The sequence below is a fragment of the Oncorhynchus keta genome, chromosome 25 (genome assembly GCF_023373465.1).
Source record: "Oncorhynchus keta strain PuntledgeMale-10-30-2019 chromosome 25, Oket_V2, whole genome shotgun sequence".
Taxonomy (NCBI): domain Eukaryota; kingdom Metazoa; phylum Chordata; class Actinopteri; order Salmoniformes; family Salmonidae; genus Oncorhynchus; species Oncorhynchus keta.
In genome coordinates, this window is record NC_068445.1 from 21,506,023 (window position 1) to 21,530,983 (window position 24,961).

General features: G+C 43.0%; 1 protein-coding gene across 4 annotated transcripts; it reads right to left on the minus strand.

Moving 5' to 3' along the window:
* Positions 1 to 2,276: 2,276 nt before the first annotated feature.
* LOC118358404 (chemerin-like receptor 1) lies at positions 2,277 to 14,404 on the minus strand. Of its 4 annotated transcripts, none has more exons than XM_035736203.2 (2): positions 13,961 to 14,404; positions 2,277 to 5,148 (listed from the first exon to the last, which is right to left on the minus strand). In XM_035736203.2, exon 2 carries the CDS (start codon positions 5,126 to 5,128, stop codon positions 4,127 to 4,129), a length of 1,002 nt encoding a protein of 333 aa, XP_035592096.1. In that variant the 5' UTR covers positions 5,129 to 5,148; positions 13,961 to 14,404; the 3' UTR covers positions 2,277 to 4,126. The 4 variants fall into 4 exon arrangements, with proteins under 4 accessions (XP_035592096.1, XP_035592095.1, XP_035592098.1 ...); XM_035736202.2 differs by lacking the exon at positions 13,961 to 14,404 and adding an exon at positions 10,169 to 10,327; XM_035736205.2 differs by lacking the exon at positions 13,961 to 14,404 and adding an exon at positions 7,079 to 10,160.
* Positions 14,405 to 24,961: the final 10,557 nt, after the last annotated feature.

A 24,961-nucleotide genomic window follows, 5' to 3' on the forward strand; every position in this document is an offset into this window, starting at 1 on the left:
CAGTTACCTTTGCTTTCTTGGGAACAGGAACAATGGTGGCCCTCTTGAAGCATGTGGGAACAGCAGACTGGTATAGGGATTGATTGAATATGTCTGTAAACACACCGGCCAGCTGGTCTGCGCATGCTCTGAGGGCGCGGCTGGGGATGCCGTCTGGGCCTGCAGCCTTGCGAGGGTTAACACATTTAAATGTCTTACTCACCTCGGCTGCAGTGAAGGAGAGTCCGTATGTTTTCGTTGCAGGCCGTGTCAGTGGCACTGTATTGTCCTCAAAGCGGGCAAAAAAAGTTATTTAATCTGCCTGGGAGCAAGACATCCTGGTCCTTGACTGGGCTGGTTTTCTTCTTGTAGTCTGTGATTGACTCTAGACCCTGCCACATACCTCTTGTGTTTGAGCCGTTGCATTGAGATTCTACTTTGTCTCTATACTGACGCTTAGCTTGTTTGATAGCCTTGCGGAGGGAATAGCTGCACTGTTTGTATTCGGTCATGTTACCAGTCACCTTGCCCTGATTAAAAGCAGTGGTTCGCGCTTTCAGTTTCACGCGAATGCTGCCATCAATCCACGGTTTCTGGTTAGGGAATGTTTTAATCGTTGCTATGGGAACGACATCTTCAACGCACGTTCTAATGAACTCGCACACCGAATCAGCGTATTCGTCAATGTTGTTATCTGACGCAATACGAAATATATCCCAGTCCACGTGATGGAAGCAGTCTTGGAGTGTGGAATCAGTTTGGTCGGACCAGCGTTGGACAGACCTCAGCGTGGGAGCTTCTTGTTTTAGTTTCTGTCTGTAGGCAGGGATCAACAAAATGGAGTCGTGGTCAGCTTTTCCGAAAGGAGGGCGGGGCAGGGCCTTATATGCGTCGCGGAAGTTAGAGTAACAATGATCCAAGGTTTTTCCACCCCTGGTTGCGCAATCGATATGCTGATAAAATTTAGGGAGTCTTGTTTTCAGATTAGCCTTGTTAAAATCCCCAGCTACAATGAATGCAGCCTCCGGATAAATGGATTCCAGTTTGCAAAGAGTCATTTAAAGTTCGTTCAGAGCCATCGATGTGTCTGCTTGGGGGGGAATATATACGGCTGTGATTATAATCGAAGAGAATTCTCTTGGTAGATAATGCGGTCGACATTTGATTGTGAGGAATTCTAAATCAGGTGAACAGAAGGATTTGAGTTCCTGTATGTTTCTTTGATCACACCATGTCTCGTTAGCCATAAGGCATACGCCCCCGCCCCTCTTCTTACCAGAAAGATGTTTGTTTCTGTCGGCGCGATGCGTTGAGAAACCCGCACGCTGCACCGCCTCCGTTAGCGTCTCTCCAGTGAGCCATGTTTCCGTGGAGCAAAGAACGTTACAGTCTCTGATGTCCCTCTGGAATGCTACCCTTGCTCGGATTTCATCAACCTCGTTGTCAAGAGACTGGACATTGGCGAGAAGAATGCTAGGGAGTGGTGCACGATGTGCCCGTCTCCGGAGTCTGACCAGAAGACCGCCTCGTTTCCCTCTTTTACGGAGTCGTTTTTTTGGGTCGCCGCATGGGATCCATTCCGTTGTCCTGGATGAAAGGCAGAACACAGGATCCGCGTCGCGAAAATCATATTCTTGGTCGTACTGGTGGTGAGTTGACGCTGATCTTATATTCAGTAGTTCTTCCCGACTGTATGTAATGAAACCTAAGATGACCTGGGGTACTAATGTAAGAAATAACACGTAAAAAATAAAAAATAAACTGCATAGTTTCCTAGGAACGCGAAGCGAGGCGGCCATCTCTGTTAGAATTGGGTGCCGCCTACCCGGTGAATGTAGTTGTCAACCCCTGGTGTAATGTTAACACACTATTATAAAGCAAAGTGCACATGTGAACTTGCTATTCCACATGTGAAAGTTTGATTTTCACATGAATGTTTTTTACATCTGAAAATGCAATTGAACATGTGAAAGTTAGATTTTCAAATGTTAAAGTGTTTCACATGTGAAACTGGAAATTAGATTTTCCTGTGATAAAATAAATATGATGTGTTCTCCTCACGTGGAAAGGTGGTGTTAACATGTGAAAATACTGTACGTAAATAACATAATGTAAATATAAAAACTGACCACTTTTCAGCTCAACATGTGAAAATGCTATTTCACCTGTGAAAAGGTTATTTCACAGGTGAAAATGTGATTTTGTGTGAAAATGGGATTTTTTCTTGCAAGGGACATTTTTCCTATCGCATATTGTAACATTTAATTCAAAAGAAATATTTTCAGAAATGTTACTGGTTATATATTTAATCAAATCTTTATTTAATAAGCATTTGAAAAGAAAAGAAATACAGGTTAAAAAAAGAAGACATTTGTTACATTGATCAAGAGTGATTTAGAACAATGTATAAATCAGCTGGGCTTGACAGCTGGGCTTGACAATCTGGACCCTCTATTTCTGAAACTATCCGCCGCCATTGTCGCAACCCCTATTTACCAGCCTGTTCAACCTCTCTTTCATATCGTCTGAGATCCCCAAGGATTGGAAAGCTGCCGCAGTCATCCCTCTCTTCAAAGGGGGAGACACCCTGGACCCAAACTGTTACAGACCTATATCCATTCTGCCCTGCCTATCTAAGGTCTTCGAAAGCCAAGTCAACAAACAGGTCACTGACCATCTCGAATCCCACCATACCTTCTCCGCTGTGCAATCTGGTTTCCGAGCCGGTCACGGGTGCACCTCAGCCACACTCAAGGTACTAAACGATATCATAACCGCCATCGATAAAAGACAGTACTGTGCAGCCGTCTTTATCGACCTTGCCAAGGCTATCGACTCTGTCAATCACCATATTCTTAGACTCAGTAGCTTCGGTTTTTCGGATGACTGCCTTGCCTGGTTCACCAATTACTTTGCAGACAGAGTTCAGTGTGTCAAATCGGAGGGCATGCTGTCCGGTCCTCTGGCAGTCTCTATGGGGGTTCCACAGGGTTCAATTCTCGGGCCGACTCTTTTCTCTGTATATATCAATGATGTTGCTCTTGCTGCGGGCGATTCCCTGATCCACCTCTACGCAGACGACACCATTCTATATACTTTCGGCCCGTCACTGTGGACACTGTGCTATCTAACCTCCAAACGAGCTTCAATGCCATACAACACGCCTTCCGTGGCCTCCAACTGCTCTTAAACGCTAGTAAAACCAAATGCATGCTTTTCAACCGATCGCTGCCTGCACCCGCATGCCCGACTAGCATCACCACCCTGGATGTGCCTTGCGAAAGTATTCGGCCCCCTTGAACTTTGCGAACTTTTGCCACATTTCAGACTTGTATGCTCTAGTCGGCTGGCCCTCGCTACATATTCGTCGCCAGACCCACTGGCTCCAGGTCATCTACAAGGCCATGCTAGGTAAAGCTCCGCCTTATCTCAGTTCACTGGTCGCGATGGCAACACCCATCCGTAGCACGCGCTCCAGCAGGTGTATCTCGCTGATCATCCCTAAAGCCAACACCTCATTCGGCCGCCTTTCGTTCCAGTACTCTGCTGCCTGTGACTGGAACGAATTGCAAAAATCGCTGAAGTTGGAGACTTTTATCTCCCTCACCAACTTCAAACATCAGCTATCTGAGCAGCTAACCGATCGCTGCAGCTGTACATAGTCTATTGGTAAATAGCCCACCCATTTTCACCTACCTCATCCCCACAGTTTATTTATTTACTTTTCTGCTCTTTTGCACACCAATACAAACCTGTACATGATCATCTGATCATTTATCACTCCAGTGTTAATCTGCAAAATTGTAATTATTCACCTACCTCCTCGTGCCCTTTGCACACATTGTATATAGACTCGCCTTTTTTTTCTACTGTGTTATTGACTTGTTAATTGTTTACTCCATGTGTAACTCTGTGTTGTCTGTTCACACTGCTATGCTTTATCTTGGCCAGGTCGCAGTTGCAAATGAGAACTTGTTCTCAACTAGCCGACCTGGTTAAATAAAGGTGAAATAAAAAAATAAAAAAATTAAATGTGTAATTATACTGTGCATACTGTGAGTATACAATTCATAAAAATTATAGACCAAAATATTGTATATGACATTTACAAGTACATTTCAAGCTGGAAAAGTATGTTGTATTCCCATTACTGTTCAAGGACATTGTCCTCCCTATCCAGGCAAGTCATCTCATGGCCCTCCTCTCCTTCGTCCTCTGTCTCAGGCTGTGAGCGAAAGTTATGCTTAAGTTCTTTATTTCCTTGCCAGATGCAGATGATAGGATAGATGCAGCTGTTTAAGACTGACAGGGCAGTGGCTAAGGGCAATACGTATCTGAACCATTTGTTGTCTATGCCCATTGCGATTTGCGGCATAGATAGACAGAGGACAGGAGCCCAGCATAGGAAATGAGCAATAGTCACAGGTCGAATAACCAATGACTTCTCTTGGTTATTTACCCTGCTGTTAATGCAGCAACGGCTGACACACGTCACACCCAAAGGGAGCAGCAGCCCGAAAATTAAGCGACAGCTCACCACAGCCATCATTCTCTCCTTACCCTCTTTAGAGATCTGGCGTTGTTCAGTATAATCATAGTTGTCAAGGCAGAGGTGTCCATTGGCAGTATACTGAACCTCCCTGGACAGTAAAGAGGGGGTGCTTAGTATTGCCCCAGTGAACCAGGACAGTAGAACCATGCTGCTGGACATGTGATGTTCAAAACATCTGGGGACACACCAGCGCACATTCCAGAAAGTGATCATCACTGAGGCAGAGAACATGTTCATAAACATCACGAAGGACCCCAACTTGCAGACAACCTTCCCAAATGTCCAGGAGAAGTAGTTCCAGGCTGTGATCAAGTAAAGTGGAGTGAAGAGGCAGAAGATGAGGTGAGTGGCAGCCAAGCCAATGATCAACATCCGTCGACTCAGTTTCTTCTTGGACCTGTATTTCCAGACAATCATGAAGATGACGGCAGCGTTGAGCAGTAGACCCAGTAGAAGGTTGGCTGCGTAGACCGACACATACATTAATCTCAAGCCAGTCCTCATCTGATACATCTCATAGATGACTGGGGACTGAGATGGTATCACCACTGAATCATTGTAGTCATCATAGTCAGATGAGTTGATTGGGGGAACCATGATTTCAGTTGTTTTTTACCCTAAGAAAAAAGGAATGTAATGTTTCTGTCAGAACAGGTCCTGTATTCAATGACTACATTTACATCAGTGGAGGCTCCTCATAGGAGGAAGAGTAGGACCATCCTCCTCAGTGAATTTCATAAAAAAATATAGATTTTTAAACATTTAAAAAGTTCTAATTTTTAGATAAAACTATACTAAATATAATCACGTCACCAAATAATAGATTAAAACACACCATTTTGCAAAGGTCTATAGTAGCCTCAACAGCACTCTGTAGGGTAGCACTATGGTGTAGCTGGAGGACAGCTAGCTTCCGTCCTCTGGGTACGTTGACTTCAATACAAAACCTAGGAGGCTCATGTTTCTCACCCCCTTCCATAGACTTACACAGTAATTATGACAACTTCCGGAGGATGTCCTCCAACCTATCAGAACTCTTGCAGCATGAACTGACATGTTGTCCACCCAATCAAATGATCAGAGAATTCCTCTAGTACTGAAAGCATGGGGTACAGCTAACTAGCACTGCATAAAATGCGTTGAGTAGTTGATTCAAAGAGAGAGAAAGACAATAGTTGAACAGTTTTTTTCACTTACTATGTTAAGCAGCTGGCTGTGACTACACAACACAACATTGGAACTCTTCCAAGTCAAGGTAAGCTTTTGATTTGACTAATTTATTGCCACCGGGCCTATTGATGTAACTGCCTACTGACAGTACACTGTAATGTTAATGCATGATTGTAGCGGGTTTACTAACGCATTAGTTATATTAGCTATGCTCACTCTGACGCTAAATTAGCTAATATGGTGACAACGATGTAGGCTGTGTGTAGCGGTTTGGCTTGGAAAGGTTTTTTCACCTGGTCACATACGGCTGATGTGTTATGCATTGAAGTCCACAAGCAAATTGTGAGTATAATGATGCTCTATAACCCGCTACCATATTACGTAAGATTGAATTGTTTGAACAACAGCTGATTTGTCTTGTCTTTGTGTGTGTGTGTGTGTGTGACAAGAACTGAGCAACATGGTGTGACTTGCATGTTGAAAAGCGGTGTACTGTTTGCTACATGTGCCTTGCCTGTGTGTGTGCGACAATATTGAGCACATGGTGTGACTTGTTGCATGTTACAAAGTTGTGGTTAATCAGGTATAGGGAGGGGTGGTCATCACGAGGTTTAACTGAGATGGAAAAATACTGAACACAATAGCAGGAACTGAGCAACTGTTATAACTAGGGTGTGATACCAGAACAGTAAGAATCTATACATCGACAGAGGGTGGACTCCAAGAAGCGCCAAGAGGCTGGGACTAGGCTGAGCGACCTGCGATAGACTAAGCAAGTCTAAACCACGCTCAGCCTGTACTATGATAGGCCAACAGACGGGTTGGAACTACAGTGGGGATAACAAGTATTTGATACACTGCCGATTTTGCAGGTTTTCCTACTTACAAAGACTGTAGAGGTCTGTAATTTTTAGCACATGTATACTTCAACTGTGAGAGACGGAATCTAAAACAAAAATCCTGAAAATCACATTGTATGATTTTTAAGTAATTAATTTGCAATTTATTGCATGACATAAGTATTTGATCACCTACCAACCAGTAAGAATTCCAGCTCTCACAGACCTGTTTGTTTTTCTTTAAATCAAATCAAGTTTATTTTTATAGCCCTTCGTACATCAGCTGATATCTCAAAGTGCTGTACAGAAACCCAGCCTAAAACCCCAAACAGCAAGCAATGCAGGTGTAGAAGCACGGTGGCTCGGAAAATTCCCTAGAAAGGCCAAAACGTAGGAAGAAACCTAGAGAGGAACCAGGCTATGTGGGGTGGCCAGTCCTCTTTTGGCTGTGCCGGGTGGAGATTTATAACAGAACATGGCCAAGATGTTCAAATGTTCATAAATGACCAGCATGGTCAAATAATAATCACAGGCAAACCAGTTGAAACTGGAGCAGCAGCATGGCCAGGTGGACAGCAAGGAGTCATCATGCCCGGTAGTCCTGAGGCATGGTCCTAGGGCTCAGGTCCTCCGAGAGAGAGAAAGAAAGAGAGAAAGAGAGAATTAGAGAGAGCATACTTAAATTCACACAGGACACCGGATAGGACAGGAGAAGTACTCCAGATATAACAAACTGACCCTAGCCCCCCAAACAAACTACTGCAGCATAAATACTGGAGGCTGAGACAGGAGGGGTCAGGAGACACTGTGGCCCTATCCGATGACACCCCCGGACAGGGCCAAACAGGAAGGATATAACCCCACCCACTTTGCCAAAGCACAGCCCCCACACCACCAGAGGGATATCTTCAACCACCAACTTACCATCCTGAGACAAGGCCGAGTATAGCCCACAAAGATCTCCGCCACGGCACAACCCAAGGGGGGGGGCGCCAACCCAGACAGGAAGATCACAGTGACTCAACTCACTCAAATGACGCACCCCTCCTAGGGACGGTATGAAAGAGCCCTAGTAAGCCAGTGACTCAGCCCCTGTAATAGGGTTAGAGGCAGAGAATCCCAGTGGAAAGAGGGGAACCGGCCAGGCAGAGACAGCAAGGGCGGTTCGTTGCTCCAGTGCCTTTCCGTTCACCTTCACACTCCTGGGCCAGACTACACTCAATCATATGACCCACTGAAGAGATGAGTCTTCAGTAAAGACTTAAAGGTTTAAGAAGCCCCCCTGTTCTCCACTCATTACCTTTATTAACTGCACCTGTTTGAACTCGTTACCTGTATAAAAGACACCTGTCCACACAGTTTATCAAACAGACTCCAACCTCTCCACAATGGCCAAGACCAGACCACTGTGTAAGGACATCAGGGATAAAATTGTAGACCTGCACAGGGCTGGGATGGGCTACAGGGCAATAGACAAGCAGCTTGGTGAGAAGGCAACAACTGTTGGCGCAATTATTAGAAAATGGATGAAGTTCAAAATGTCGGTCAATTCCGCTCGGTCTGGGGCTCCATGCAAGATCTCACCTCGTGGGGCAGCAATGATCATGAGGAAGGTGAGAGATCAGCATAGAACTACACGACAGGACCTGGTCAATGACCTGAAGAGAGCTGGGACCACAGTCTCAAAGAAACCATTAGTAACACAATACGCCGTCATGGATTAAAATCCTGCAGCACACGCAAGGTCCCCCTGCTCAAGCCAGCGCATGTCCAGGCCTGTCTGAAGTTTGCCAATGACCATCTGGATGATCCAGAGGATGAATGGGAGAAGGTCATGTGGTCTGATGAGACAAAAATAGAGCTTTTTGGTCTAAACTCCACTCGCCGTGTTTGGAGGAAGAATAAGGATGAGTACAAACTCAAGAACACCATCCCAACCGTGAAGCATGGAGGTGGAAACATCATTCTTTGGGGATGCTTTTCTGCAAAGGGGACAGGACGACTGCACCGTATTGAGGGAAGGATGGATGGGGCCATATATCGCGAGATCTTGGCCAACAACCTCGTTCCTTCAGTATGAGCATTGAAGATGGGTCGTGGCTGGGTCTTCCAGTATGACAACGACCCGAAACACACAGCCAGGGCAACTAAGGAGTGGCTCCGTAAGAACCCTCTCAAGGTCCTGGAGTGACCTAGCCAGTCTCCAGACCTGAACCCAATAGAAAATATTTGGAGGGAGCTGCAAGTCCGTATTGCCCAGCGACAGCGCCGAAACCTGAAGATTCTGTATGTAGGAGGGGCCAAAATCCTTGCTGCAGTGTGTGCAAACCTGGTCAAGAACTACAGGAAAAGTATGATCTCTGTAATTGCAAAGAAATGTTTCTGTACCAAATATTAAGTTATGCTTGTCTGATGTATCAAATACTTATGTCATGCAATAAAATGCTAATTAATTACTTTAAAAAATCATACAATGTGATTTTCTGGATTTTTGTTTTAGATTCCGTCTCTCACAGTTGAAGTGTACCTATGAGAACAATTACAGACCTCTACATGCTTTGTAAGTAGGGAAACCTGCAAAATCTGCAGTGTATCAAATACTTGTTCTCCCCACTGTATGTCTACCACAGTATAAGAACAGCTGTTTATATATGAAAAATTGCATTTGCCATTTATTGCTTGAATTTAATTGAAGATAATTAACGACAGATTCTGACTTATTCTTCCTGATACCGGATTCGAAAGACGCAGCCTCTAACAGAAGGGAAAGGAGAGAGGAGGAGAGCGCATAGATGCGAGAATGAATACAAAGTGCTGTGTTAACGCAGGATCAGGGGTGTATTCATTCTGCCTATTCTGTTGAAAAACATTTCTTAAATGAAAGCAAACGGAAACAAAACGGGGATAAACATGAATTTGTCCAATAGAAACTATTTTGCAACTGTTGGACTATTGATTACATCCTATATAAGCTAGATGCACCTACATTGTAAAATGTCATTCATATTCTAGGTTGTAGCAACCTCATGGTGGATATAGGGAAAATTTGAGTATCATGTAGTAGACTAAACCTATTGCTGTTACATTGAACTGGGTGAATGGAATATGAATGACAGTCATCCAATATACTGTAATAGAAATAATGCCATGTTCATGAAAGAAAGATCATCCTCCCTCGTCTTAAACGGCAATAATTGCCATTGTAAAAGTTAAAAAAGTACATTTAAAAAAGTAAAAGTACATAAATGCTCCTTCATTCCAGTTGATCAGTAAATAATGTTTATGTTGCTAGATCTAAAATAAAAACTTCCATCATTCTCTGTAGGTATACTACAAATTGTCCATGTTATACTTGACCACTACTGGATATATTCAAGGCAACACAAAAATCAACACAAAGAACAACATGCTAAGTTTTAGTGAATGGTATGCTAATTGTAAAGCCAATCCATCAAACAAGTTGTTTGTAGCCTGAGAGTGGCAATAGCAATGGTCCTAAAGTCTGGAAGTTAACAGCTTCCAGTTCAGAAGTGTTGCTGATACCGTATGGTCTAACAAAAGAGTTCAAAGGAACACAAGACAAACATGCAGTTGGTGTAAAGATTTCCACCGAAGTTATTAACCTTACCGTAGGGAACAGATTTAGAATAGTCTGTGGAGAAAAAGTGCAGCTTCCCAAACAGTATTCAAGCAATGTTAATCACTGATACCCTTAAAAAAAAAACCCTTCAAAAAAAAACTCTACAATAATATTTTTAGGAAATGAACATCCTGTATTCTAGGACAGCCCAGCCCCAGTAATGCAGAACATATTACATAAGTAAGCCATTTCACTAAAAGAGTCCCTTTTACACCCCTTTAATATTTTAAATAGAAATTGTGAACCAATATTGAAGCCTGTTATATTAAATGAAGTGCCTTTTAATATAGACCACATGGATAATTCAATAAATCAAATGTTTTATATGAATAAAGACTTGTCAAAATCTAGGAAGATTTTTTCCCTACTTAATGAACATTTCTCCAAGTTTTCACCATCATTGTAAAGCTCTAGTTATTTTGTTGTTTTGACAAATTCATTTTTGAAGAATATTCATTTCATGTGACTAATGATTAATTTGTCTGTCCCTCATTTTAAGAACCCTGGTAGATGAACTTCACTCTTTTTTTTACTAGAAATACAGATTTAGACATATTTTTCTTCAAAAGAAACATTGAACATCTATAGTCAAATCCTAGTGTAAAAGCAGGTGAGCGGGTCGAGCGTAAAACGTAACAAAATGTGTGGATATTGCATTCAATTATCATTCCCTGTTGCACACAACACACTTCAATTCCCCATGTCACAAGGGGATGGTTAACCCTGTTATGGTCAACCCTGTTACTTTATTTGGCACTTAGTCTTTTTTTCCTCGAGTTGGGATAACATGGTTTTTATTAAGTTGAACATGTGCTCTACATGGCAGAATGTAAAAGTTTAAAAAAAATTAAATCACTAAGTTACACTACCCAAAAGGGACTTGTTTTGTAAAACGAACTTATTACCCATCCGCTCAAACTGGTACACTTATTAGGTACTATAGTCCTTTTGTTTTATTTAACCTTTTGAGGTGTGAAAACTTTACATACTTATTTTCCACCATAATTTGCAAATAAATTAATTAAAAATCATACAATGTGATTTTCTGGATTTTTTTTCTTCTCATTTTGTCTGTCATAGTTGAAGTGTACCTATGATGAAAATTACAGGCCTCTCATCATTTTAAGTGGGAGAACTTGCACAATTGGTGGCTGACTAAATACTTTTTTGCCCCACTGTATATATATATATATATATATGTATTTTTTTAAGATACACTTCTCAAAAGGCACCGAATTGGTGGAACCCAAGTAGTAAAGAACCCAGCAGGCTCTAGTGTGGAGACTGCAGGACTTTTAATGATTAACAACATTTAATAATGTTGGTCATAGTCTATAAAAGAAAGTTAATTATCAACTGTGTACTGTAAGATAGACTTTGAGCACAACATGCAGTGGCTAGTTTAATTTGGTGGGCTGAGCAGCAGACCCCCAAAATAGGGATCTACAGTATTTACATTGTGCGAATGATCTCATCCTAAAAAACTTTAAGACAGAGCAGCACTTTGTGCTATGGGAACAAAATGCATGAACTTGCCTCGAGTTGTGACATGTTTTAACAGACAGGTCTCTAGTGTTCAGCATGTCCCATAAAAAAATAATCTCACTAAGACTGCATTCTTTTGGAGTTCTGGATGGTACATATTCACAATTACCCATTTATCTAATGATGTCCAGGGCCGGGGGAGGAGAGCAGGCCCAGCGGTGGCAGCTCCCCAACTGAGGCCCGGCCGTGCCCCAACAGAGGAGAGCATGCACGGTGGAAATTCCCCAACTGAGGCTGTCAAGTCCCCAGAGGAAAGTAGCCTGTGTGGTCTCTGTTGGCCACCATACTGTAGTGGTGTCAGCAAAGTCACAAATCCAATGAGACAAAGGACCATGAGAGAGAGCGACCTGGCTCTAGTAGATCAAGTGGATGGGCAAATGTCCAGCACCGTAGTGACCTCCCTAGCAACCTACCAGGGCACAGGTCACACAGGTCAGGGAGAGTTTTGAGAGGCAGTTATGGTAGACTCTTAGGCTCCAATCATAGGGGATGAGGAGTGGAGTGTGCAGCTCATGGTTGTGAGGTAGTGTTAATTATGTCACAGGAAGGGAATTTGTAACACTGTTATTAGGGAAACAGTTTCACGTCATAACTGGGATATTACAGGAATAGAGTCGACCAAGCGTACCGTGTGTGTGTGTGTGGCTGCCCATATGTCAAAGCCGTATCTGGAATTGATTTAATACCAGCCTAAGAATGTTACCCAACTGGAATATTAGTAAAATATATTTTTTTAAACTCACATCCTTTTCCATCGATACTAGTTTGTTAACAGATATTTAATGGTTGGGGGAACAGTCTCTACAGCACAGGTAAATCATTGACCTAAACCTGGGACAGCATCTGTGTGCTACACCCACAATAATATCTGATCTATATGTGTATATGACCAATAAAATTTGATTTGGAGTCTGTAAACAGGGGTACAAAGTGAGGATGGCTGAGGGGGTGTCCGGAGAAAGGCCCCCCGTTAAATTGGAGAATTTTTCCAAACTGAAAACAACCTTTTCCTGTAATCCAAAGCCACAATCTTTATGCTTAATTATTTGTAAAAAACATGTTTATTTTTCTGCATGTCTAAGCATACTTTAGTTGTTTTTATCCTCCTGACTGGTGGTTCTTTTAAAGAAACAATGCTTTTCTGCATCTCTGCTAAAATCAGTGTAAAATATTTAAAGGAGTGTGTCATATTCAGTACACTTAGTTTATGCTTGCTTTTCTAAAGTCTACCAACCTTGCCAGCAGGAATGCCAGCTAAGATAGACAAGCTAGCTACTCTAAAGTGACTGAGCCTGAAATGGCTTCTTGGTAGCTAGTTATGAGGTTGGGTACAGTATCTGGGATAGCTAAAACCAACTTCATAAAATTGCTAAGCAGCTAGTATTACAGAAAAGAACACAACAAATCAGAGGGCACGTGCCCCTTATGTGCATGACATTAACTATTTCACTGCAGCAGTGCCCATTGCATGTCACAGCCTATCTGTGTCACGCCCTGGTCGAAGTATTTTGTGTTTATCTTTATGTATTGGGTCAGGCCAGGGTGTGGCATGGGGTTTTTGTATTGTGGTGCGTTTTGTCTTGGGGTTTTGGTATATAGTGGGATTGTAGCTAGTGGGGTGATCTAGCAGAGTCTATGGCTGTCTGGAGTGGTTCTCAATCAGAGTCAGGTGTTTATCATTTTCTCTGATTGGGAACCATATTTAGGCAGCCATATTCTTTGGTTGTTTTGTGGGTGATTGTCCTTAGTGTCTTTGTAACTATCTACTGTTAGTTTGCACCAGTTTAGGCTGTTTCGGTTTTCGTTACGTTTTTTGTATTGATTTGTGTTTAAGTGTGTTTTTTCTATTAAAAATGGATCGCAATCTACACGCTGCATTTTGGTCCGACTCTCCTTCACCACACCTAGAAAACCGTTACAATCTGACCCACTTCAGCAAAGTCACTTTTAACTTTAGAGAACATGGAGACCTGCTCGTGTGTTACACACACACACACACACACACACACACACACCTCTTGGAGGGAATGCAACACCCTGCTACACTCAACTCCCTGTGGAGTGAAAGAGGTATGCGATTGTAGGTGTGGGTAAGGTATGACAGAGGCAGAGAAGTTTACCATTAACAGGGAATTTATTTCCTTCACACAGTAAGGTGGGGGAAAAGGAGCTGGACAGAATGAAAGCAAAGAAAGTAAAAGTTAAAGAACCCCCTCTCCCACCTTAACTACTTACCCGTTCTTTGCGCGCTAACCAAAATACAGGGGATGGTCCACCCAGGTCTTACATAGTGTGCATAGACTGAGTACATACTACGGGTATATGTCTGCCCACAGGTCTCTTGCGTAAGCACTCCCAAGGTCTCTTCCTCTTCCCCCCTGGGAAAAAACAGAATTACTAACGTAATGCGAACCATTTCAATAATCAAAAACAGTCCTTTTGAAATACACATACGTCTGCAGGACCGTCTACTAAATACTTTACAACAATTATACAGACCAACAACAAAACACATGACATACAAAGAAGCTCTCTTGCATAACAAAGGAACACTGTATTTTAAAGCTGCAGAAGGAGTCGGTAATTTCAGACAGCTGTATCCCCTGACGAGAGGGCAGGGTCAGAGCTCCAATTGTCAGAGCTCCAATTGTCGATGGGGCCGACCAATCAGCTGCTTTGGACTTCAGGAAGCCATTTCCTGAAATACACACATAAATACATACAAACCCACAACAACACAGAAACTGGGGAGCGTAACCTCATGTACCCTGCAGATTAGATTTCCCAATGAAGGTCTAGCTATAAATAATTAACCAGTACACACAGACACACAACAATGGCTTGGTTTCAGGCCGTCTCACCATGGGAAAATTTGAGGGGGATTCAGACTCGACTTCCTGGTTGGTCTTGAACGGCCTGTTCTTTAGGAGGCTGTCTGGGAAACATGCCAGACAGTAAGAGGGCTTGCCATATTTCATATCAATGTTCATAGTGTTTCCTCAGCCAAACATGGTCTCACATGGTTCTGTTTTGGGTCTTGGAATCCTGGAGGGTTGGGGCAGTGTTGTTACACGTGGTGTAGTTCGGGTGTTATCCAGAGACTCCCTTTCTAAATCAGTCTCAAGTGAAGAAACATTTGTGATATCTATCTAAGGTCCTGTAGCCTACCTACCACTACAGGAATGACTGTGTTAGATTACAACACATTTCTACCCATTTACAGAAATGTTAATGAACTTAAATTGAAGCGTGGTTCATTCTGCGTTGTGTAATTTAATGAGGACACTGCCACAACTGGAGGTCTGCTTGTTGGATTTTTATTTGCCCTGCGCACTTGGAGACATCGCACGATATGTTAGCGCATGGCGCGGTCACAGCTCTCAGGCATCTCGCTAGCTGAAGGTCAGGCAAGAGAGAACCAAGAAGAAACAACAGGTGCTGCGTGCACACATTCAGTGCACAACAGCACACAATACAAGTAAAATGATATACAACATAATTCGGAAAAAATAAAAGACATACCTACCATGAAGAGACAATGCACAATATGTTAGCCCTTGGCGCAGTCACAGCTCTCAGGCACCTGCACGAGCACATGGAAACTCACTCAAACACTGTCCCAAGTACCCACAAGTTACAATAGGTACCCTAGTTAGCGAGCTCCTTAAAATTTGTTAACATAAATATTTATATTGTCCACATTGTAACAAAACTTATGGTTGCATAACAGCACATTGTGTAACATTACCACAGTTCTATATTTAAAAATTGCAGAGCCAAGGACAACATACCTTGCTAGTTGAAGGTCAGGCAAGAGAGAACAATAGGGGGGTACAGAAATACAGATAACCCACGATGGACAAAACCAAAATATATCATGTATCATATACCAAAAGTTTTGAGAATGACACAAATATTAATTTTCACAGTCTGCTGCCTCAGTTTGTTTGATGGCAATTTGCATATATTCCAGAATGTTATGAAGAGTGATCAGATGAATTGCAATTAATTGCAAAGTCCCTCTTTGCCATGAACTGAATACCCAAAAAAACATTTCCACTGCATTTCAGCCCTGTCACAAAAGGACCAGCTGACATCATATCAGTGATTCTCTCGTTAACACAGATGTGAGTGTTGACGAGGACAAGGCTGGAGATCACTCTGTCATGCTGATTGAGTTCAAATAAAAGACTGGAAGCTTCAAAAGGAGGGTGGTGCTTGGAATCATTGTTCTTCCTCTGTTGACCATGGTTACCTGCAAGGAAACATGTGCCGCCATCATTGCTTTGCACAAAAAGGGCTTCACAGGCAAGGATATTGCTGCCAGTAAGATTGTACCTAAATCAACCATTTATCATATCATCAAGAACTTCAAGGAGAGCGGTTCAATTGTTGTGAAGAAGGCTTCAGGGCGCCCAAGAAAGTCCAGCAAGCACCAGGACCATCTCCTAAAGTTGATTCAGCTACGGGACCGGGGCACCACCAGTACTGAGCTTGCTCAGGCATGGCAGCAGGCAGGTGTGAGTGCATCTGCACACACAGTGAGGTGAAGACTTTTGAAGGATGGCCTGGTGTCAAGAAGGGCAGCAAAGAAGCCACTTCTCTCCGGGAAAAATATCAGGGACAGACTTGATATTCTGCAAAAGATACAGGGATTGGACTGCTGAGAACTGGGGTAAAGTAATTTTCTCTGATGAATCCCCTTTCCGATTGTTTGGGGCATCCGGAAAAAAAGCTTGTCCAGAGAAGACAAGGTGAGCGCTACCATCAGTCCTGTGTCATGCCAACAGTAAAGCATCCTGAGACCATTCATGTGTGGGGTTGCTTCTCAGTCAAGGGAGTGGGCTCACTCAAAATGGTACCAACACATCCTCTGAGAGCAACTTCTCCCAACCATCCAGGAACAGTTTGGTGACGAACAATACCTTTTCCAGCATGATGGAGCACCTTGCCGTAAGGCAAAAGTGATAACGAAGTGGCTCGGGGAACAAAACATCGATATTTTGGGTCCATGACCAGGAAACTCCACAGACCTCAATACCATTGAGAACTTGTGGTCAATCCTCAAGAGGCGGGTGGACAAACAAAAACCCACAAATTCTGACAAACTCAAAGCATTGATTATGCAAGAATGGGCAGCCATCGGTCAGGATGTGGCCCAGAAGTTAATTGACAGCATGCCAGGGCGGGTTGCAGAGGTCTTGAAAAATATTGACTCTTTGCAATCAACTTCATGTAATTGTCAATAAAAGCCTTTGACACTTGTGATGAAAATGCTTGTAATTGAAATGCTTGTAATTATGAAATGCTTGTAATTATACTTTAGTATTTCACAGTAACATCTGAGAAAAATATCTAAAGACACTGAGGCAGCAAACTTTGTGGAAATTAATATTTGTGTCATTCTCAAAACTTTTGGCCATGACTGTAGATATGAAAAAGTGTTTGTACACAAACAACATAACATTAGCTATGCAGCTGTAATTAAATTTAAAAAACACACTGAATTATTATAATTATTATCAAATTATTAACATCCCCTCTTGACCTGGCCTATTTGAATTGGTCCTTGTGTGCAACTTGGTGCATAATCTAGGGGAACAACATCACACTGCTACATAAACATGCATCTTGGCCTGAAGCTATTCTCCACTTCAGATAGTATTATCATGTTAAAACATGTTAGGTGGTGGTGGTTTCCTCACATTCTACTTTGATTTAACCTCTCTTGGGTAGGGGGCAGTATATTCATGAAAAGCATGCCCAAAGTAAACTGCCTGTTACTCAGGCCCAGAGGCTAGGATATGCATATAATTGGTAGATTTGGATAGAAAACACTCTAAAGTTTCTGAAACTGTTAACATAATGTCTGTGCGTATAACAGAACTGATATGGCAGGTGAAACCCCGAGAACAAACCATCCAGGGGGGAATAAATTGAGGTCATAGGATTTTCTAATTGCTTTCTATGGGATACCCTTATTATTAGGAACCTGGTTGCAGTTACTATGGCTTCCACTAGATGTCAACAGTCTTTAGAAATTGTTCAATGTTTTTCTTTTGAGAAATTAAGAAGTAGTCCTGTTCATTATAAGTGTCACTCCAGGTGGACACTACTGTTTTGGTGCGTGTGAACTGGAGCGTGCTTCACATTGTTTTTATCCGGTATTAGAAACAGTTTATTCCGTCTTAAATTTTATAAATTATTTACGTTTTAGGCCACCTGAGGTTGGATTAGGAACGTTGTTTGAAATGTTTGGACCAAGTTTACAGGTAACTTATTAGATACTTTTTTAGGCATGTTGGGCGAGTTGAAACCGGTGTATTTCTGAATCAAACTCACCAAATAAATTGACATTTGTGGGACATAAAGAAGGACATTATTGAACAAAAGGACAATTTGTGATGTTTCTGGGACATTTTGGAGTGCCAACAGAAGAAGATCTTCAAAGGTAAGGCATTATTTACAATATATCACTATTTCTGACTTTTGTGGCGCACCTGCCTGGTTGAAATATTATTTTTTGTTTGTGGTGTGCTGCCCTCAGATAATTGCATGGTTTGCTTTCGCCATAAAGCCTTTTTGAAATCTGACACAGCGGCTGGATTAACAAGACGTTAAGCTTTATTTTGATGTATAACACATATTTTCAAGAATGTTAAATATTTGAATGTTATTTTTGAATTTCGCGCTCTGCAATTTCACCGGATGTTGGCCAGGTGGGACACTACCGTCCCACGTGCCCATAAGAAGTTAACCACTTGAAGCTAGGGGGCAAATCAAATCAAATGTATTTATATAGCCCTTCGTACATCAGCTGATATTTCAAAGTGCTGTACAGAAACCCAGCCTAAAACCCCAAACAGCAAGCAATGCAGGTGTAGAAGCACGGTGGCTAGGAAAAACTCCCTAGAAAGGCCAAAACCTAGAAAGAAACCGAGAGAGGAACCAGGCTATGTGGGGTGGCCAGTCCTCTTCTGGCTGTGCCGGGTGGAGATTATAACAGAACATGGCCAAGATGTTCAAATGTTCATAAATGACCAGCATGGTCAAATAATAATAATTACAGGCAGAAGCTGGAGCAGCAGCACGGCCAGGTAGACTGGGGACAGCAAGGAGTCATCATGTCAGGTAGTCCTGAGGCATGGTCCTAGGGCTCAGGTCCTCCGAGAGAGAGAAAGAAAGAGAGAACTAGAGAGAGCATACTTAAATTCACACAGGACACCGGATAGGACAGGAGAAGTACTCCAGATATAACAAACTGACCCTAGCCCCCGACACAAACTACTGCAGCATAAATACTGGAGGCTGAGACAGGAGGGGTCAGGAGACACTGTGGCCCCATCCGAGGACACCCCCTGACAGGGCCAAACAGGAAGGATATAACCCCACCCACTTTGCCAAAGCACAGCCCCCACACCACTAGAGGGATATCTTCAACCACCAACTTACCATCCTGAAACAAGGCCGAGTATAACCCACAAAGATCTCCGCCACGGCAAGGGGGGGGCGCCAACCCAGACGGGAAGATCACATCAGTGACTCAACCCACTTAAGTGACGCACCCCTCCTAGGGACGGTATGAAAGAACCCTAGTAAGCCAGTGCCTCAGCCCCTGTAATAGGGTTAGAGGCAGAGAATCCCAGTGGAAAGAGGGGAACCGGCCAGGCAGAGACAGCAAGGGTGGTTCGTTGCTCCAGAGCCTTTCCGTTCACCTTCACACTCCTGGGCCAGACTACACTCAATCATATAACCCACTGAAGAGATGAGTCTTCAGTAAAGACTTAAAAGGTTGAAACCGAGTTTGCGTCTTTCACATGGGTAGGCAGACCATTCCATAAAAATTGAGCTCTATAGGAGAAAGCCCTGCCTCCAGCTGTTTGCTTAGAAATTCTAGGGACAATTTGGAGGCCTGCGTCTTGTGACCGTAGCGTACGTGTAGGTATGTACGGCAGGACCAAATCCGAGCAAGCCCATGTAATGCTTTGTAGGTTAGCAGTAAAACCTTGAAATCAGCCCTTGCCTTGACAGGAAGCCAGTGTAGGGAGGCTAGCACTGGAGTAATATGATAAAAAATGATGGGTTCTCGTCAGGATTCCAGCAGCCGTATTTAGCACTAACTGAAGTTTATTTAGTTCTTTATCCAGGTAGCCGGAAAGTAGAGCATTGCAGTAGTCTAACCTAAAAGTGACAAAAGCATGGATAAATTTTTCTGCATCTTTTTTGGATAGAAAGTTTCTGATTTTTGCAATGTTACGTAGATGGAAAAAAGATGTCCTTGAAACAGTCATGATATGTTCTTCAAAAGAGAGATCAGGGTCCAGAGTAACACCGAGGTCCTTCACAGTTTTATTTGAGACGACAGTACAACCATTAAGATGAATTGTCAGATTCAACAGAAGATCTCTTTGTTTCTTGGGACCTAGAACAAGAATCTCTGTTTTGTCCGAGTTTAAAAGTAGAAAGTTTGCAGCCATCCACTTCCTTATGTCTGAAACACATGCTTCTAGTGAGGGCAATTTTGGGGCTTCACCATGTTTCATTGAAATGTACAGCTGTGTGTCATCCGCATAGCAGTGAAAGTTAACATTATGTTTTCGAATGACATCCCCAAGAGGTAAAATATATAGTGAAAACAATAGTGGTCCTAAAATGGAACCTTGAGGAACACCGAAATTTACAGTTGATTTGTCAGAGGACAAACCATTCACAGAGACAAACTGATATCTTTCCGACAGATAAGATCTAAACCAGGCCAGTCCGTGTAGACCAATTTGGGTTTCCAATCTCTCCAAAAGAATGTGGTGATCGATGGTATCAAAAGCAGCACTAAGGTCTAGGAGCACGAGGACAGATTATTATTGCCACTTTTAGTGAGTTTGGTACACATCCGGTGGATAGAGAGCCCTTTATTATGTTCAACATAGGATGGCCAAGCACAGGAAGCAGCTATTTCAGTAGTTTAGTTGGAATAGGGTCCAGTATGCAGCCTGTAGGTTTAGAGGCCATGATTATTTTCATCATTGTGTCAAGAGATATAGTACTAAAACACTTGAGCGTCTCTCTTGATCCTAGGTCCTGGCAGAGTTGTGCAGACTCAGGACAACTGATCTTTGAAGGAATACGTAGATTTAAAGAGGAGTCCGTAATTTGCTTTCTAATAATCATGATCTTTTCCTCAAATTAGTTCATGAATTTATCACTGCTGAAGTGAAAGCCATCCTCTCTTGGAGAATGCTGCTTTTTAGTTAGCTTTGCGACAGTATCAAAACTTTCTGACTTTCTGATGAACTATCATGGTCCAAACATACCAGGACAGTCGTGAAGAGGGTACGACAAAACCTTTTCCCCCTCAGGAGACTGAAAATATTTGGCATGGGTCCTCAGATCCTCAAAAGGTTCTACAGCTGCACCATCGAGAGCATCCTGACCGGTTGCATCACCGCCTGGTATGGCAATTGCTCGGGCATCTGTCCGTAAGGCACTACAAAGGGTAGTGCTTATGGCCCAGTACATCACTGGGGCCAAGCTTCCTGCCATCCAGGACCTATATAATAGGCGGTGTCAGAGGAAAGCCCATACATTTGCCAGAGGCTCCAGTCACCCAAGTTATGGACTGTTTTCTCTGCTACCACAACGCAAGCAGTAAGTCTCGGACTAAAATGCTCCTCAACAACTTCTACCCCCAAGCCATAAGAATGCTGAACAATTAATAAAATTGCCACCGGACTATTTACATTGACAGAGGAAAGAGGAGGTGCACAGGGACTGTGGGTGGCTGTCCATGTGGGTTTTTGAGTGAGAAAGGCACAGAGAACCAATCAGTAAAAAAGCACAGCCCCCTTCATTATCGACGCATCATGCTGACAACATCAAAAGAGCCTTTACAGACTCTGGAGAACTTCCAGTTAGATGTCAGCCAAACTACCTCAGTGCTCCCATGGCTTATAACCATTATTAACTATCTTCATTCAGAACAACTAATGACTTTATGTATAATTCAATACAGTAGGGATTTTTACTGGGTGAAAAAAACAATTACTCCTGTAGTTCCCGGCTATTTGCTTAAATTTGTCTTCACACTAATACTATAAAACAATGACAAATAAGTTCTAACATTTTCTGTCAAATAAATGTTTTGACCTAAGACATTGAACTCGATTTGACCAGACTGACCAAACTGCTGAGGCCCACCCCTGCCCACCCCTGCCCAGTCATATGAAATCCATTAGTCCCTAATGGCCTCAATTGACTGATTTCCTTATATTAACTGTAACTCTGTAAATTCTTTGAAATTGTTGCATTTGTATTTTTGTTCAGGATACATTTGATCACAGTCTTGCTACCCTGAGTTAACTATAAGGCAGTCGTTTGATCTAATGCAGTGTTTATCAATGTGTGTCCCTGCATCAGACCTTTATGCACTCAGTCAGATAATTATCTGACACCTCCTCTTACCAACGAGAGTGGTGTATTTTTTGACAGCCTAGGAACAGTGGGTTAACTGCCTTGTTCAGGGGCAAAATGACAGATTTTTACCTTGTCATCTCGTTAATTCGATTTAGCAACCTTTCGGTTACTGGTCCAACGCTCTAACCTCTAGGATACCTGCCGCCCCTCAGATCCTTCACTTTGATTTCTTCATAATCTGTTACACTTCCTGTGAGCTGAGCCCCCTGTAAAGCTGCATCAGCCAATTTGTCATTAGCCGATTTGCATCAATGCTTGCTCTTGCCAAGTCTTCTTGATCTCAGCTCCAGGGGTCTCATTTATCGATCATACACAGGCACAAATCTGTGCGTAAACCATCCGTGGGATCATTTCCACACAAAGTGTGAGATTTATCAATATTAACATTTGCTTGAGTGTGCAAACAGCTTGTCAAGTGTAGAATCGGGAGAACATATGTTGAAAATGTGTGAAATTGTGAGTAATAATTAAATAATTTTTCGATTTCATTGTAATTTCATTGAGAATTCATGCAACATACAGTGCATTCGGAAAGTATTCAGACCTCTTAACTTTTTCCACATTTTGTTATATTACAGGCTTATTCTAAAATGGCTTAAATTGTTTTTTTCCCCTCACTAATCTACACACAATACCCCATAATGACAAAGCCGAAAACCTTTTTAGAAAACTGAAATATCATATTTACATAAGTATTCAGACCCTTTACTCAGTACTTTGTTGAATCACATTTTTTAAGCGATTGCAGCCTCGAGTCTTCTTGGGTATGACGCTACAAGCTTGGCACATCCCTATTTGGGGAGTTTCTCCCATTGTTCTCTGCAGATCCTCTCAAGCTCTGTCAGGTTGGATGGGGAGTGTCGCTGCACAGCTATTTTCAGGTCTCTCCAGAGATGTTAGATCGGGTTCAAGTCCGGGCTCTGGCTGGGCTACTCAAAGACGTTCAGAGACTTGTCCCAAAGCTGGTCCTGCGTTGTCTTGCCTGTGTGCTTAGGGTCATTGTCCTGCTGGAAGGTGAACCTTCACCCCAGTCTGAGAGCCTGAGCACTCTGGAGCAGGATTTCATCAAGCATCTCTCTGTACTTTTCTCCGTTCATCTTTCCCTCAATCCTGACTAGTCTCCCAATCCCTGCTGTTGAAAACCATCACAACTGTAACGATGTGCGTTGAGAGTCGGGAAGCAAGTTCAGGGAGTGAGTGTTTTAATAAAATAAACAGAACATAATACAAAATAAGAAACACTAACAGCACACAGACATGAAACAGAAACAGAAACAATGATGCCTGGGGAAGGAACCAAAGGGAGTGACACATATAGTGCAGTCCAGGGGATTGTCATAATGCGCTGATGCGCGTAACGATGGTGACAGGTGTGTGCCATAACGAGCAGCCTGGTGACCTAGAGTCCAGAGAGGGAGCAAATGTGACAGTACCCCCTCCCGACTCCAGCCGCAGGACGTCGACCAAGATGATCAGGAGCGGACCGGTCACCTCTGCTAAGGCGCGGGAACCTGTCTATCCAGCTGAGGTGCGGGAGCATGGCAACCTAGAATGCCAGAGAGAGAGCATACCTGACAGTGCCCCCGCCCCTGCGCGTTCAGCTCCAGCCGCAGGACTGCTGAGGCATGGGAGCCTATCGATCCCACTGAGGTATGGAAACCCATCAAGCCAGCTGAGGCAGGGGAACCTGTCGAACCCGCCGAGGCATGGGAATCCAACTAACCAGCTGAGGCCTCCCAGGTAGCTCCGGTTCAAACACAGGACCCGACATTCCCTCCAAAACAAACAGCAACAAAAACACTCCCTGATGGTGAGGTGTCATTCTGTAACGATGTGCGCTGAGAGTCGGGAAGCAAGTTCAGAGAGTGAGTGTTTTAATAAAATAAACGGAACATAATACAAAACAAGAAACACTAACAGCACACAGACAAGAAACAGAAACAATGACGCCTGGGGAAGGAACCAAAGGGAGTGACATATATAGGCAAGATAATCAAGGAGGTGATGGAGTCCATCTATTGAATTTCCACATGTGGACTCTAATAAAGTTGTAGAAACATCGATGATCAATTGAAACAGGAAGTACCAGAGCTCAATTTTGAGTCTCATAGCAAAGGGTCTGAATACTTACACTACCGTTTAAAAGTGTAGGGTCACTTAGAAATGTCCCGCTAAGCCCAAACCAGATGGGATGGCATATCGCTACAGAATGCCGTGGTAGCCATGCTGCTAAAGTGTGTCTTGACTTCTAAATAAATCACTGACGGTGTCACCAGCAAAATATCCCCACACCATAACACCACCTCCTCCATGCTTTACGGTGGGAAATACACATGCGGAGCTCATCCGCTCACCCACACCGCGTCTCACAAAGGCACAGCGGTTGGAAACAAAAGTCTCCAATTTGGACTCCAGACCAAAATACAAATTTCCACTGGTCGAATGTCCATGGCTCGTGTTCCTTGGCCCAAGCAGGTCTCTTCTTTTTATTGGTGTCCTTTACTAGTGGTTTCTTTGCAGCAATTAGTCCATAAAGACCTGATTCACGCAGTCTCCTCTGAACAGTTGATGTTGAGACGTGTCTGTTACTTGAACTCGGTGAAGCATTTATTTGGGCTGCAATTTCTGAGGCTGGTAACTCTAATGAACTTATCCTCTGCAGCAGAGGTAACTCTGGGTCTTCTATTCCTGTGGCGGTCCTCAGTTTCATCTTGATGGTTTTTGCGACTGCAGTTGAAGAAACTTCCAAAGTTCTTGAAATGTTCC

What these genes read in the sequence shown, in the direction of transcription:
- LOC118358404 (XM_035736203.2), bottom strand. Translation starts at nt 5,128, where the DNA reads ATGGTTCCCCCAATCAACTCATCTGACTATGATGACTACAATGATTCA.